Source organism: Peromyscus eremicus, chromosome 3 (genome assembly GCF_949786415.1).
Source record: "Peromyscus eremicus chromosome 3, PerEre_H2_v1, whole genome shotgun sequence".
Lineage (NCBI taxonomy): Eukaryota > Metazoa > Chordata > Mammalia > Rodentia > Cricetidae > Peromyscus > Peromyscus eremicus.
This window is the reverse complement of record NC_081418.1, coordinates 152,785,038-152,798,893: the sequence shown is the minus strand read 5'-3', so window position 1 is coordinate 152,798,893 and position 13,856 is coordinate 152,785,038. Positions and strand designations below refer to the sequence as shown.

Below are 13,856 nucleotides of genomic sequence, written 5' to 3'. Positions count from 1 at the left end.
AATTTTAGGGTATTTCTTCCCACCAGTTTCTAGAAAAGCCCACAGGGCAGAGTGGGTGACAACAGCCAGGAGAGTGTTACAATGAAGCCAGGGCCCGCTGGTGTTGGTGTGTAGCCCCTGGGAATGTACCCTCACTTCTGGCACAGTAGAAGTATCCCGATGGCCACTTAGCCACAGGAGCGCTCTGAGCAGAGGCACAGCTAAGCTGCAGCAGCCGGATCCCTCCATCCACTCCTGCCCACTCAGGGTCAGTGCCATTCTTTCAGAACTGGGAAGGAACAGTGTGTGTTCACGCACAGCCTCCCTCCCAGATGAAAGGATAGTGGAGTTTCCAGGATCTTCATCCTGCATGGGGGTGAGGGGAGGAGATTCCCATGTTCCGACAAAGTTCCTGTTAAAGAACAGACACTTGCCTGGTGTGGTGGTGCACACCTTTAATCCCAGCACTCAGGAGGCAGAGGAGGCGGATCTCTATAAGTTCCAGAATAGCCAGGACTATGTAGAAAGACTGTTCCCCCTCAAAAAACCAAACCAAACCAAACCGATAACAGGAAAAACCAACCCCAAACCAGCCCCAAAGCAAAGGCTCAGTCACAGTTCACCATCAGTTTGTTCTAGGGTCTTGGACCCCTGCTTGGTCTTCCTGATAGAGAGAGGTGGAGGCTTTTAGGTGACGTTGTTACCTACACAGGCTGTGTGTGTGTGTGTGTGTGTGTGTGTATGTGTGTGTGTGTATGTGTGTGTATGTGTGTGTGCATGTGTGTGTGTGCGTGTGTGTGTATGTGTGTGTGTGTGTGTATGTGTGTGTGTGTATGTGTGTGTGTGTGTATGTGTGTGTGTGTATGTGTGTGTGCATGTGTGTGTGTGCGTGTGTGTGTATGTGTGTGTGTGTGTATGTGTGTGTGTGTATGTGTGTGTGTGTGTATGTGTGTGTGTGCATGTGTGTGTGTGCGTGTGTGTGCGTGTGTGTGTGTGTGTGTATGTGTGTGTGTATGTGTGTGTGCGTGTGTGTGCGTGCATCACGGCACAGGAGTACAGGTGTACAGGCTAGAAGTCAGCTTCTGAGGTTGTTCTCTCGTCTCACCTTGTTGAGGTGAGATCTGGCTGCCATGTTGTGTACCCCAGGCTAGCTGGCCAACAAGCTTCTGGCAGATTGTCTTGTCTCCTCTTCCCACTTCACTGGAGGAGTGCAGGGATTACAGACACATCCCACCACATCTGGCTTTTTAGCATTGGTCCTGGGGATTGAACTCAGGTACTCAGGCTTACATGGCAAATATGCCATCTCATCAGCCAACAGAGTTTTTCAAGGCTTACAGATATTTACCATCCAGTTCTTCTTCTCCTTCTCCTTCTTCTCCTTCCTCCTCCTCCTCCTCCTCCTCCTCCTCCTCCTCCTCCTCCTCCCTCCCTCTTCCTATTTTTTTTCAAGCCAGGCTTTCTCTGTTCTGGAACTCACTCTGTAGACCAAGCTGGCCTTGAACTCAGAGATCTGCCTGTCTCTGTCTCCCAAGTAGTGGGATTAAAGGCGTGCAACATCTCCACCCAGCTACTACCTGGTTCTTAATGGGTGGGCCCTGATAGACAGTGTGCAGTAGAGGCAGGTGTATTGGAAATGCAAGTAAAAGGCCACTTGAGAGCCCAGCATTAGCTTGTCATGCAGACAGCATAAGGTGTGCCAGCATCCACAGTTACTGTCGCTCTTTATGGCTGCCATCCACTGGGATGCAGGCAGGGCAGGCTGCAGCGGCGTGGGCAGGGCAGGCTGCAGTGGTTAGCCCATCATGGGCCATCCTGGTTGGTTTGTCTGTTCCTGAGGTCTTGCACTGCATAGCTGACTAGAGACAGACCATTCTCCCTTTATGACACTCGGCCTCCGGGACTTTCAGTCTCTAATAATCCACTGACCCGACTTAAGAGCCTCCCTCATGTTGGAGGAATTTGTAGGTTTTTGATACATGTAGAAAAGGCTATCTTTTAGTTATTTGTTGTTTGAAGATTTATTTATTTTTATTTTATGTGCATGGTTGTTTGCCTGCATTTTTGTATGTACGCTATGTGTGTACAGTACCCGTGGAGGCCAGAAGACGGAGGGCACTGGATCCCCTGACAGTCGAGTTATGAACAGCTGTGAGCTTCCATGTGGGTGCTGGGAACTGAACCTGGGTCCCCTACAGGAGCAGCTAGTGCTGTTAGCTGCTGGACCACCTCTCCAGCTCCCTGTTCATGATGTGAGGTCTGGGTCATTCTCTCCTGTCCTTTTGATGTTATTTCTCCTGTCTGTCTTTGCCTCTAGAAAAGCTACCCCCCTGCTGCCTTTTCTGTACCTTCCAGGCAGGCGTGATCACAGCCTCACTCCCCATCTACTCTCCGCTCACTGTCCTCACATGTTCTGGAGTGCCCAGCAGCAGGCTGGGAGAAGAGTTGAAGGGGTTAGAGACAGACTCCTCACCTGCTGTTGGCAACAGCAGCAACTGCAACTGCAAGATGTGTTTGTCCCTCTAAAATCATAACTCAGAGAGCAAACCAAAATGAAACTTAAAGCTTTTAAAATTACAATTATTTATGTGTGTGCAGGGTGGGGGTCAGTTCTCTTCTCCCCACCGTGTGATGTTCAGGGATCATCACAAGTGAGTTGAGTCTGCAGGCTTGACAGCAAGTGCCTTTACCTACTGAGCCATCTTGTGTCCCCTCTGGTCCTGCCCCTCCCACCCCAGAACTTAAATACCCATTGTCAGTGTTTTCTTTAAAAGGCTTTGTGTCACTGGACTTTGGTTGGGTACCCCTTCTGGGAGGTGGGCACAGGTCTATTCTAGACTTTAAGAAGGAAGTTCCACTGTCAATTACAGAGGTGTGCATTTTCTCTTTATTACAGCAATCTCTTGGAGTCAAGAAGCCATCCAGAGCCTTGCTCTTTGTGATCCTGAGCCCTGTGGGACCTTATTTTTCTAGCGGAACCTTTAATCCAGTGTCACTGTGGGCCAATCCAAAGTATGTCAGGGCCTGGCAAGGTGGAACTGGGGACTGCAAGATCGGTGGGTAAGTCAGTCTGGGTGTCCTTCCTGACTGGTGGTGTTCTAGAGGGAATAGCTCTTTGTGGTTTAGCTCCGTAAATGTACTAGCTGTTGGTGTTACTTGTGGCCCCTCTAAGACAGCGGTGACAGTGATAACAGGGAGTGGGACTGTGCTGTGAACCAGTACCCCTGAGCTCTGCTCCTCTCCAGCCGCAGGGTGGTCCTGGGATTGATCCTCTCAGTTGCCATGGACGGCAGGCGTAGCTGCTGTGAAGCGGGGGAGGAAAGCCCTGCACTGGTAATGTCTGGCCAGTCTCCCAGACTCTGTGCAGCTGGCAAGAAATAAAAGAGCATTGGAGATGTGCTGGCCAGTTTCAGGGTGGACTTGGCCCTAATTCAGAATGCCCCTTGATGTATAGAAGAGGATTAAGTATGCTGCGGCTCTTCCCGGGTTTGAATCAACTGTGACACACATGTCATAGCCAGGACAGAGACACTCCTGGAAAGTGACTTTCAACGATGTCCTGGGAGGGTTAGGAAGGTTGAACCCAGCAACCGGCCTCTGAGATATGGGGGATGTGAAAGGTCTCCCACAAGCCCCAGGTGCTCTCCACTCACAGTGGCAACCTTTTCTAGAGCACTTCTGGAAGATGGCCTTCTCCAGAAAACTATATGTAGCAGGCTTTCTCTGACTGCCAGTCCCCAAATCACAACATGGGACCTTTTTATTATTATGAGTACTTGGCCTTGGCTTACGCTTAATTTAAGATAGCTCTTATAGCTTATTTTAACCTGTTTCTCTTCATCTACATTTTGCCTCGGGGCTTTTTATCTTTTTATTCCTTCTGTATGTCTTTTCTGCTGTTTCTGTATTTGGCTGGCTGGCCCTGGCATCTCCCTCTCTGTAGATGTAACCAACCTTCTTATTAAATAAGAAACACAGAACCAATGCAAAGAAGAAAGCCAAGAGGTCAGAGCTAAGAGCTAAAACCTTACCCTTCCTCCTGCAGTGGTCCTACCTCTCCGAACTCACTACCCCTGTGTTAATGTCTTTATATAGTGTTCCTGTTCTGCCTTCTCATTGGTTGTAAACCCAACCACATGACCGCCTCGTCATGGCCTGTCTGTATAGGCCTCCAGGTTTTCCATGATTGGTATTGAGATTAAAGGCATGTGTGTCCAATAATGGCTGTATCCCTGAACACACAGAGACTTACCCAGCTCTGCATACCAAGTGCTGGGATTACAAGCGTATGCCACCACTGCCCTGCTTTCCTATGGCTTGCTAATAGCTCTGACCCCCGGGCAACTTTATTTATTAACATACAAATAACATTTTAATACAAATAAAATATCACCATACCTCTCCTTTTCCCTCCTTCTCTCTCACTCCTGGATTCCTCCTCCTGCTTATTCCTTCTGCCCACCAGCCCCTCCTGTCCCTCTACTCCCTAGCTATTGGCTGCTCAGCTTTTTATTAAACCAATCAGGTGCCTTAGGCAGGCAAGGTGAAACAAATTAACAAATGCAGCATAAACAAGTGTAAGACATCTTTACATATTTAAACAAATATTCTATTCCACAATAACTACAGATTCAGTGCTTCAGGTCTATCCCTTCAGTCTTTGTATGTGTAATATTGTTACATCTAACTCCCGCAGTATTTGCTACAGAGGAACAAAAGACTTAGAATTATAGTCTCCCTTTAAAAGAGCAAATGGGGGCTGGAGAGACAGCTCATCAGTTCAGAGCACTTGCGGCTCCTCTAGAGAACCTGAGTTTGCTGTATGTCAGGAGGCTTGCAACAGCTTGGAACTGCAGCTCCCAGGGATCTGATGCTTTCTTTTGGCCTTTGTAGGCACCTGCACATGCCATAAGCAGACACACACACAAGCAAGCGAACACAGACGCGTGTGGAGAGTGTGTATTTGTGTTGCTGGAATATCAGTGTTCATGTTGTCTTTCACCATAAATGCCAGTGAGCAGAGGCAGGGACGGAAGCTTTAATTAAGGTGTGCTTTATTCAGTCTGTGATCTGAGATGACAGCAGAATTACATCTTAACATCTCGTCTCACATCTCATTTGCAGCCAGCAAGCATTATGGGGGTTAGGGGTGGAGTCAGGCACAAAGCAGCCCATTTGGAGCTCAGCCAGGTGTCAGGGCAGTTTTCTGAGACCCATGGTGTCCTTGTCTGTCCTGTTTTTAAATTTATGTGTGTGAGCATTTTGCCTGCATGCAAGACTGTAAATTGTGTTCTTGTCTAGTGTCCTTGGAGGCCAGAAAAGGCCTTGGATCCCCTGAAACTGTACTTCTAGGTGACTGTGAGTTGCCATGTGAGTGCTGAACCCAGGTCCTTTGCAAGAGAAGCAAGTGCTCTTAACCACTGGGCCATCTTCCCACCCTCCCTGTCTCTTGTTACAGGTTCTTACGCTTTCATCATTCTTTGGATACTTGCGCTCAGTCTCTGCTTGGAATGTGAATAGTGTAGACCAGGGCGATGGTAGAGAGGTTAACCTAGAACAAACTAGTAACAGCATGCATGCGTGAAGCTGTTCATATATGTGTCTAGATTCTCAGCATGGAATCCGAATATCTCCTTATAGGACAGAATGTTAAAGTCTCCTCCTCATCCTTCATGCCACTATTATTCATACAATTGGTCACTTCTCGCCCCTTCCAGGGTCTCGTCTGTCCATGTTGCTGACCTTGGGTTCCATGTCACCTATTCCATGTCATCAGTTTCAAAGTCAGTCAGCCTCTTTCCCACTGCGAGCTGTTCCCAACCTTCCTGTGAGGAATGTGTGTCATGGTGGGCCCTGGGCCATCATCATGGTTGCCACATGAAGACATTAACCCTATCCCCAGAGTCCTTGCCATAGTGAGTTGACAAATTCATAGGTTCTGAGGATTAGGGTGCAGACATCACTTCGGGGAGAGAATATTCTGCTTCTGGTTTTAAGGTGCCACCTGCATTAAATTGTGGGGATTGTCCAACCATTTCATGTATTAACATTGTATGCTAGTGTGTTCTTTACACATCAGGGAATAATAAAACCAGCACACTTTGGCTTCTATTTGAAGTCACTAGAGAGAGAGAGAGAGAGAGAGAGAGAGAGAGAAATGTAGGCCATTTAAACATTAAAGAAGCTTTGGGACTTCAATTTCCAAACCTCTAGAGCCTGAGGCATTCGGGGATAAACGGAGATGTATGGCTTAAGTAGCTGTTTCCCACGTGGCTCACAGCCAGGCCTGAGTTTCAGGCTAATTCTCACATCCTGTTTCTCCTCCTTCCCCTCTCAGGGCAGCATTTGTTTAATTAAACATTTATCTATCCTGTAGTGATTCTATTCATTTGTGTGTTTATGTGTCGATGCATATGCCATGGCATGTAAGGCCGGTCAGAAGACAGTTCATGGGAGTTGTGTCTCTCCTTTTCCTGGGTGGGTCCTGGGGGTCAAACTCTGGTCATTAGGCTTGGCAGCAAGCACCTTTACCTGCTGAGCCATTTTTGGTGGTCCAGGGCAGTATTTTAATGGAAGTGTTTGAAAAAAACACTTTACTAGAGTTTATTGGAGCTTCAATCCAGAGTATGGCTTATGGTTTTCTCAGCTGAGACAATGTCAAGTATACCTTAACCAGGCTTGGATTTGGAGACCACCAATTCTTCAAAATTATAAGTGGATTAGAATAATTAGAGATGTTGGGGGAGAAAGACTTGGGTCTGACATGTGCTCTCTGTCCCTGAGAGAGAGAGAGAGAGAGAGAGAGAGAGAGAGAGAGACAGAGACAGAGACAGAGACAGAGACAGAGAGAGGGAGGGAGGGAGGGAGAGGGAGAGAGAGAGTATATGTGAGTTAGTTTCTGGAAATCAAATTCAATGCTTTGTGCATGCTGGGAAATTTTTTCCCACTAAACTACATCCTCAGGCATTGTTTTGTATTTTCTTACTTATGAAAAGTAATAAATGGGGTTGGAGAGGTTGCTCAGTTGTTAAGGGCACCGGTTACTCTTGAAGAAGATCCGAGTTCAGTTTCCAGCAGTCACATGGTGGCTCACAGCTATCTATAACTTCAATTCCAGAGGATCTAATCCCTTCTTCTGGTCCCCACAGGCACTGAAGTATTTATCTAAATTGTTTTATCATTAATAAAAACTCAGGAGTCAGATGCTGGGGCAAAAACCTGATAGATCAAGAAAGCAGCAGAAGAATGACCAGCTGACCCTGATCTCCAGGCTTCCCAGATTGAAAGGCCCCTGAACCTTTCTAAGCCCCTCTTTATTCCTTCCAATGCTTCTCTGTTGTTTCGTATCCTGTGTTCTCCAAAATCTCTATGGCTAATTCCAGTTAGCTAGTTGTTGACCCCCTGATTCAAGGCTAACTTTATTGACAGTCTTGGACTGTCACAGTATGATCAAATTTCCCCCTTTTTGTCTAAATAAAAAGGAAAGGATTTAGCTATCACAGTAAAACTTTATACAGTAAGAACAATTATTAGGTAAGAACTACATTCACAATGTCCAGTCCATTTGTATTTGGCAAATTCAGAGAAATTATTATCTATCCTATCTTGATGAGTCCACAGTTTTATACCTAAACCACTTTTTATCATAACTTGTATTACCATCCTAAAAGTATCTTTTTAGACCTTAAAACATTTTCTTAGATAAACTACTTAAGCTTTTATATCTCTCAACCTTATACACTTTACATCTCTTTTGTAAGTTTCTTTTCTTAATTTGGTAATAAAGAAAATGGTATAACTACCTAGTCTTCAATACCATCAGAGACCAGAGAAGGATGAAATATTATCTGTAAGCAGGAAGTACAGAACAAACAGCTTCTAAAACTATAGAAATAATAGAGACATCTGGCTGCCTAGACAGTCACCTAAGGTAATGGGGCATCCATCTTTTCAGCTTATAGGCCTAGAATGTCTGACAGACAGAAGTAGGAATTTTGAAGGACTGTCCTACTTTGTCTTGGCAAAGTTGAGCAGTCCTTTCTTTTGTGTCCTATTTGTCCAGTTTGAACACCATACTGTTAACAGTCAGCAAGGGCAGATTCTTGCCCAATGGCTAGCTTTGCCACAAATGAAAGCAAACTCCATATGGAGGTTCTTCGATGCCCATCATCTTCTCTGAAGTAAATTGGTGCTGCCAGGAACAGATGTAGCTCACTGTCATGAAAAGCCTTATGTTATTAAAATATCTCAAATGCCATATTCTGTAGATCATTGAAGTATTTGAAGATCATCTAGCTATCTAAAATATATCTGTTTGACCTTGAAAACATACCAAACCTGGCTATAAGTTTGATTGTTATACATGACTAACTACTAACCTGCATTTCTTAATTATCCTCAAAAGTTTGTAATAATAACTTTCAAGCACTAGAACTTCACATTAAATTTTTAAATGAGCTATATAGGTACAATACCTTAAGGAAGTGTAGAAACATATATCCATTATGTTCTAACAAAAATAACCTTAAATTTGAATCAATATACCAAAATCCATACCAATATAAAATATTTGAAAAAAAAATATTTGAGATTAATAGTTGCTTTTTAGTGTAAAAGTAGGTTCAATAATCTTCCCTTTTTATCCTATCATCCCTATATCTCCCCTTTTTTTCTTTTCAGAAAGAGACCTCTGAATCTAACCTTCTTTGCTTAGTTTCCTCCCTGACCATGACCAATAACAACTTGAAACCAACCCTGTTAAACAATGATAAACATCTATAATCTATTGAATGACCAAAAACCACCCACCCTACTCTTGAGAATGTGGGCATAATGTTCTTAAAGTTACTTGCTGTTGTTTGGGGATCCTGAGAAAATTAAGATAATGGTCAAGTCCTGGGAGAGCTAGCTCTTGTCTGGTCTCGGGTGATGGGAAAGTGTGGGGCTTCTCTGAAGTCCTGACTGGAGTACTCTGTGAGGCTAGACCATGTTAGCTAACCACTTTGAAGTTTGTAGTCCAAAGCTGATCTTTGGATGGTGTTTGTCAGCTTAGTAGTGTTACCACAATCTAGGTGGATTCATCATTGCAGGGCCCCATCATCTTAGAGACCTCAAAGGTCACTACCAGGAGTGGTCATGGTTCACTGAAGAAAACTTAAACGTTTTAAATGTCATGTGCAGCAGATCTCAGAAAGGTTAAAGGACCACAATCTGTTAACTATATCTGGGGAACACAAACTTAGTTCCTAGTTACCTGCTTTAGACTCATGCCCAAAATCATGTACAGGAAGCTAGATGAAACCTATTTCTAGAATTAGTTAGTACTCTATATGGCTATTATTATCACAACAGAAAGTTTAAATACATATACAAAACAATCTTTTTTTAAAATTTTTTTTGGGACAGGGTTTCTCTGTTTAGTTTTGGATCCTTTCCTGGAACTCACTCTGTAGCCCAGGCTGGCCTTGAGCTCACAGAGATCTATCCACCTGCCTCTGCCTCCCTCCTGAGTGCTGGGATTAAAGGCATGCACTACCACCACCTGGCTATAAAACAATCTTTTATATTTTGAGATAATATTTATACCTTAAAAAACATTTTAAAGGGTCAAAATAAAACCAAAGGATTATGAGATTAATGACAATAGAATAGTCCCTTAATTTTGGTTGTTTTTCTGTTCCATACCAGGTGGCTCTTTTGACATGAAACAGAGATTTTTAATTTTCATTTAACATTTAACATATGCTTAGGTTTAAAGAAGGAGAGAGCCACATTCCAACTTCAAAGCTACTTTTAATTTTTTACTGACCTGGGACTACAAAAAGACTATTTGCTTTATATATATAGAGAGAGAACAGCAGAAACAAACATTTGGGAAGATTTATGAAATTCTCTCCTGTTGGATGTGTTTTATATCATTGGCCAATTTACTCTTTTTCTTGGGACAGTTTCTTCTGATGTCTCGTTTGTTTACTAGTCTTCAGATTCCTTAGTTGTGTGCCTTCATTCTCCTGAAAAGACAAAACCAAAACCCTGCTCTAGCCCTACTTTGGAGAGTTTCCCTTTTGGTAGGTTATATCTGATCAAATGAAAGGCATTTGTTAGTCTTATAAGTTAGTTTAGATTGAATGGTCACACTGGTTGATGAAGTATCACCTCCCCTAATCAAGAGGTCTCTCCTGTTCGAATCTAATTTTTATCAATTTTGATGGTATCCATAGCTTTTCTTCTCCTGTGGAAATAAAAGCAAAACCTCTTCCCCAATGTAACACATATCCTGGTTTCCATTCTGAGGTGAGCGCATCTTTAAAGTATACAGGCTGATTTAATTCTGCAATTTTTTTCTATTATTTATTGTCTCTGCAGCCGTTATTCCTTTCTTATTAGCATTTAAAAAATTTAAAGTTAATAAAGCATTGTGTAATCTATCTCTGGGGGTCTTTACCCCTTTCTGTTTATTAAGCATTATTTTATTAATATTTGTTAATATTTATGATTTTATTATTATTAATCTTTTGAAATGCAATTAGATCTTTCTATACCTGCTTGTCCTGTAGGATTATGTGGTATACCTGTAATATGCTTTATATTGTAATAAGTAAACACCTGTTTCATTTTCCTAGACACATGTGCTGGAGCATTGATAGTCTTAGTTTGTACAGGTATTTTCATGATGTCCATAACTTCTAATAAATGCGTGATTACAGAATCAGCCTTTTCAGAACTCAAAGCAGTTGCCCATTGAAATTCTGAATATATATCTATGGTATGGTGCACATACTTTTCCAGACTCCACGAAATGAAACATATCCATTTGCTAAATTTCATTTCTTTGAAAATCCCTTGGATTACTTCCTGCAGGTAGTGGAGTTTGGTTATACAAAGAACAAGTAGGACAGTTCCTTATAATTTGGTTTGTTTCCAAATGATAGAAAAATCTTTCATTAAACCTTTGCTGTTAATATGGTGTTTCTAATGAAATTCTGAGGCTTCTAGCACATTTCCTACCAATAGCTGATCAATTTCATCATTATCTTGTGTTAAAGGGCTCGGCAGGCCCATATGGGATCTGATAATATGTTATATACAATGGATGATTTCTACTTCTGATTACTTGTTATAATTGAATAAATAACAAAGTTAATTCTGAATTATCTAGAATAAGTTCATCAGTTTCAATATGTAAAACAACTCTTTCTGCATATTGAAGTCAGTAACTATATTGAGGCCCTGAAAAGTCTAATAATACCATGAGAATAGCATATAACTCTGATTTCTGAACTGAATCATAAGTGCTTTGAGCCACATTACTTATTTTTCCTGACTTATAATCTGATTTATTTGATTCAGTGTAGATTGTGGGGCTCCAGAAATTGGTGTTCCTCATAACATGTGAAGAAGGATCCAATTAGTTCTTTTTATAAACTGAAGTCTCTTGCTTTGGGGATATTTGTTGTTAAGCTCCCTCCAAAAAATTGCTGCAAGCTCTGCCAGTGTTCATTTTTTGTCCATAATGAGGAAATTTCAGCATTAGTGAAAGGCACTCTAATTTCTGCTGTATCTATTCATGTTAATTGACTAAGTCTCAATTTTCCTTTCAGAATCAATTCAGAAAACTTTTCTATACAGGTCTTTAATTTTTTACTGTCTTTATGTGACAAAAATATCCATTCTAAAATATTATCTTCTTTCTGTATAAGAGTTCCTGTAGGAGAATGTGTAGAAGGCAAAAAAAAAAAAAAAAAAAAAAAACCCACAAAAAACCAACCAAACAAAAAAACCAAAAAGCAGAATACAATCAAGCTCTGGATCCTAATAATCCACATGTCCTTCCTGTAATTTCTTTTCTATGAAAGCCAATTCTTTCTCAGCCTCAGCTGATAATTTTCTTGGACTATTTCAGTTTTTATCTCCTTGAAGGCTTGAAACAAATTAGTTAGTTCTTGAGTCGTTAATCCAATTGTGGACCATAGCCAGTTAATATCTCCCAGCAATTTTTGAAAATCATTAAGAGATCATAATTAACCTCTCCTGATTTATTCTTTCTGTGGTTGAATTTTTTATAAAACTATCATATCCTAGGTAATTAATAGAATCTTCTCTCTGTATTTTTTCAATAGCAATTTGTAATCATCAACAAATTCTCTTTACTTTCATCAAACATTTTTTCTAAGGTATCTACATCTGACTCAGCTAGTAAGATATTATCCTTTCAGTGGTAAATTATAGATTGAGGAAACTTTATAATTTCTATTAGCAGTTGTACAAGACCCTCCATTGGTATCTTCTGTCTTCTAAGAGGTAGAGAATTATTATAAGAAGACACCATAAAGGCAACTTTTCTCTATCCTGTTCTTATCAAGGTATAGTGAAAAAGCAGTCTTTTAAATACACCCAGGCAGGCTTGTCAGTTAATCACTTTAAAGGTAGGGCTGTTGGTGACTTTGAAAGACCAGCAGCTGTTGTGCCCTGTTTACGTACAACCTGAAGGGTTGGTGACTGTTTTTGATAATACTTTTAATATCTCTCTCAGAAGCATTCTTTATTTTATGGTTTGTTTCTGAGGTTGGAGGAATGCTAACCTGTGTTTTCCATTGCTGTAACAAATCATATGCCCATAAATTCATTGCTGTATTAGCTACCTGTGGCTTTAATTTTCCTCTCTGTCCTTCTGGCCCTGTACACTCAACCTACCTTCTACTTTGCTTTATCTAAGATAAAGTTCCAATCCCTAGAATCTGAATATTTACCTCCTGAAGAGGCCAATCTGGATGCCAAGATTTTAGTGTAATTATTGTTATATCTGTGCCTATGTCAACTAAACCTTTGATTACAGTGCATTTATTTGTATTTTTAGTATATGTGCTTTGGTCTTTGATCATTTATAGAAGTTTGCCAAAATTCATGTTTTTATGGTCTCTCAGAAATTTTTTTTTTTAATACAGTGAGGCTGTTCTGTCATCCAGAGTAGTGTGTTTTTTAACAACAGGCATTAAGTCTTTTAACTGCTCTGTGGAGGAATTTCTCCAATGCTGACAGGAAACGATTGAACCAAATTTGATAGTGAGAGACCCCTTGAGGCATTTTCAGGTGGCAAAGGGTTACCTTGCCTGTCCCATGTTGATCTGCATTCATTAGTCCAATGCCGGCCTTTGCCACACCTTCTGTGTATTCTAGAAGGCTATGGCCTCTGTTTAGATTATCTTTAGAAAAAACATTGTTTCTAGGAAAACTTTGCCTACAATCCCTTAGATGGCCTTGTTTACTACAATAAAAACACCTGACCTTTTGATTTTTCTTAAAATTTCTAGAAATTACTTCTATCAAAGCAGCATCATAAGCATGAGATCCAGTATCAGCTGTATTTTTAATCCACTCATCTATTAGTGCTGATCTTGTCTTTAAAGGCCTAATCACCCTTTTGCATTCAGAATTAGAATTTTCAATAGCCCGAAATTCAATTAATATTTGTGTAACTTCTGGATCTGATAACATTTTATTTACAGCTGGACTTAATCTTTGCAAAATTTCAGTGAAACCTTCTTTTGGACCATTTTAGTAAATGACTCAGTCCTCTTTCCTGATTCTTCAACCTTATTCCAAGCATTCAAAGCTGCTAGAAGACATAGGGCCAAGGTGTGATCATCAAAGCCAAACTTTGCAAATCAGCATACTGGCCTTCTTGAGAAACTGATTTTGGGAAATATCAACACCTCTAGCCCTACTTCGTTCTTCTATGGCTCTAGCTTCCTCTTCCCAGAAAGCATCAGAAGGCCCATGTTTTCTCCTTGGCACCTGGGGCATGCATGTGGTTCTGCTCAGTTGTGATGGTGCTGGGCAGGTCTGTGAACATAGATTTCTTTGCTGTTAGTCTCTGA

At 41.5% G+C, this 13,856-nt stretch overlaps 1 protein-coding gene across 4 annotated transcripts in view; it reads left to right on the top strand.

Moving 5' to 3' along the window:
• The window catches only part of Bcat1 (branched chain amino acid transaminase 1), a 90,483-nt gene that overhangs the window by 60,962 nt on the left and 15,665 nt on the right, over window positions 1-13,856 (top strand). For all 4 annotated transcript variants that reach the window (XM_059256343.1, XM_059256345.1, XM_059256342.1 and 1 more), the window contains exon 6: window positions 2,876-3,039. In XM_059256343.1, the coding sequence (XP_059112326.1) occupies window positions 2,876-3,039 (164 nt within the window). The remainder of the gene's footprint in view (window positions 1-2,875; window positions 3,040-13,856) is intronic.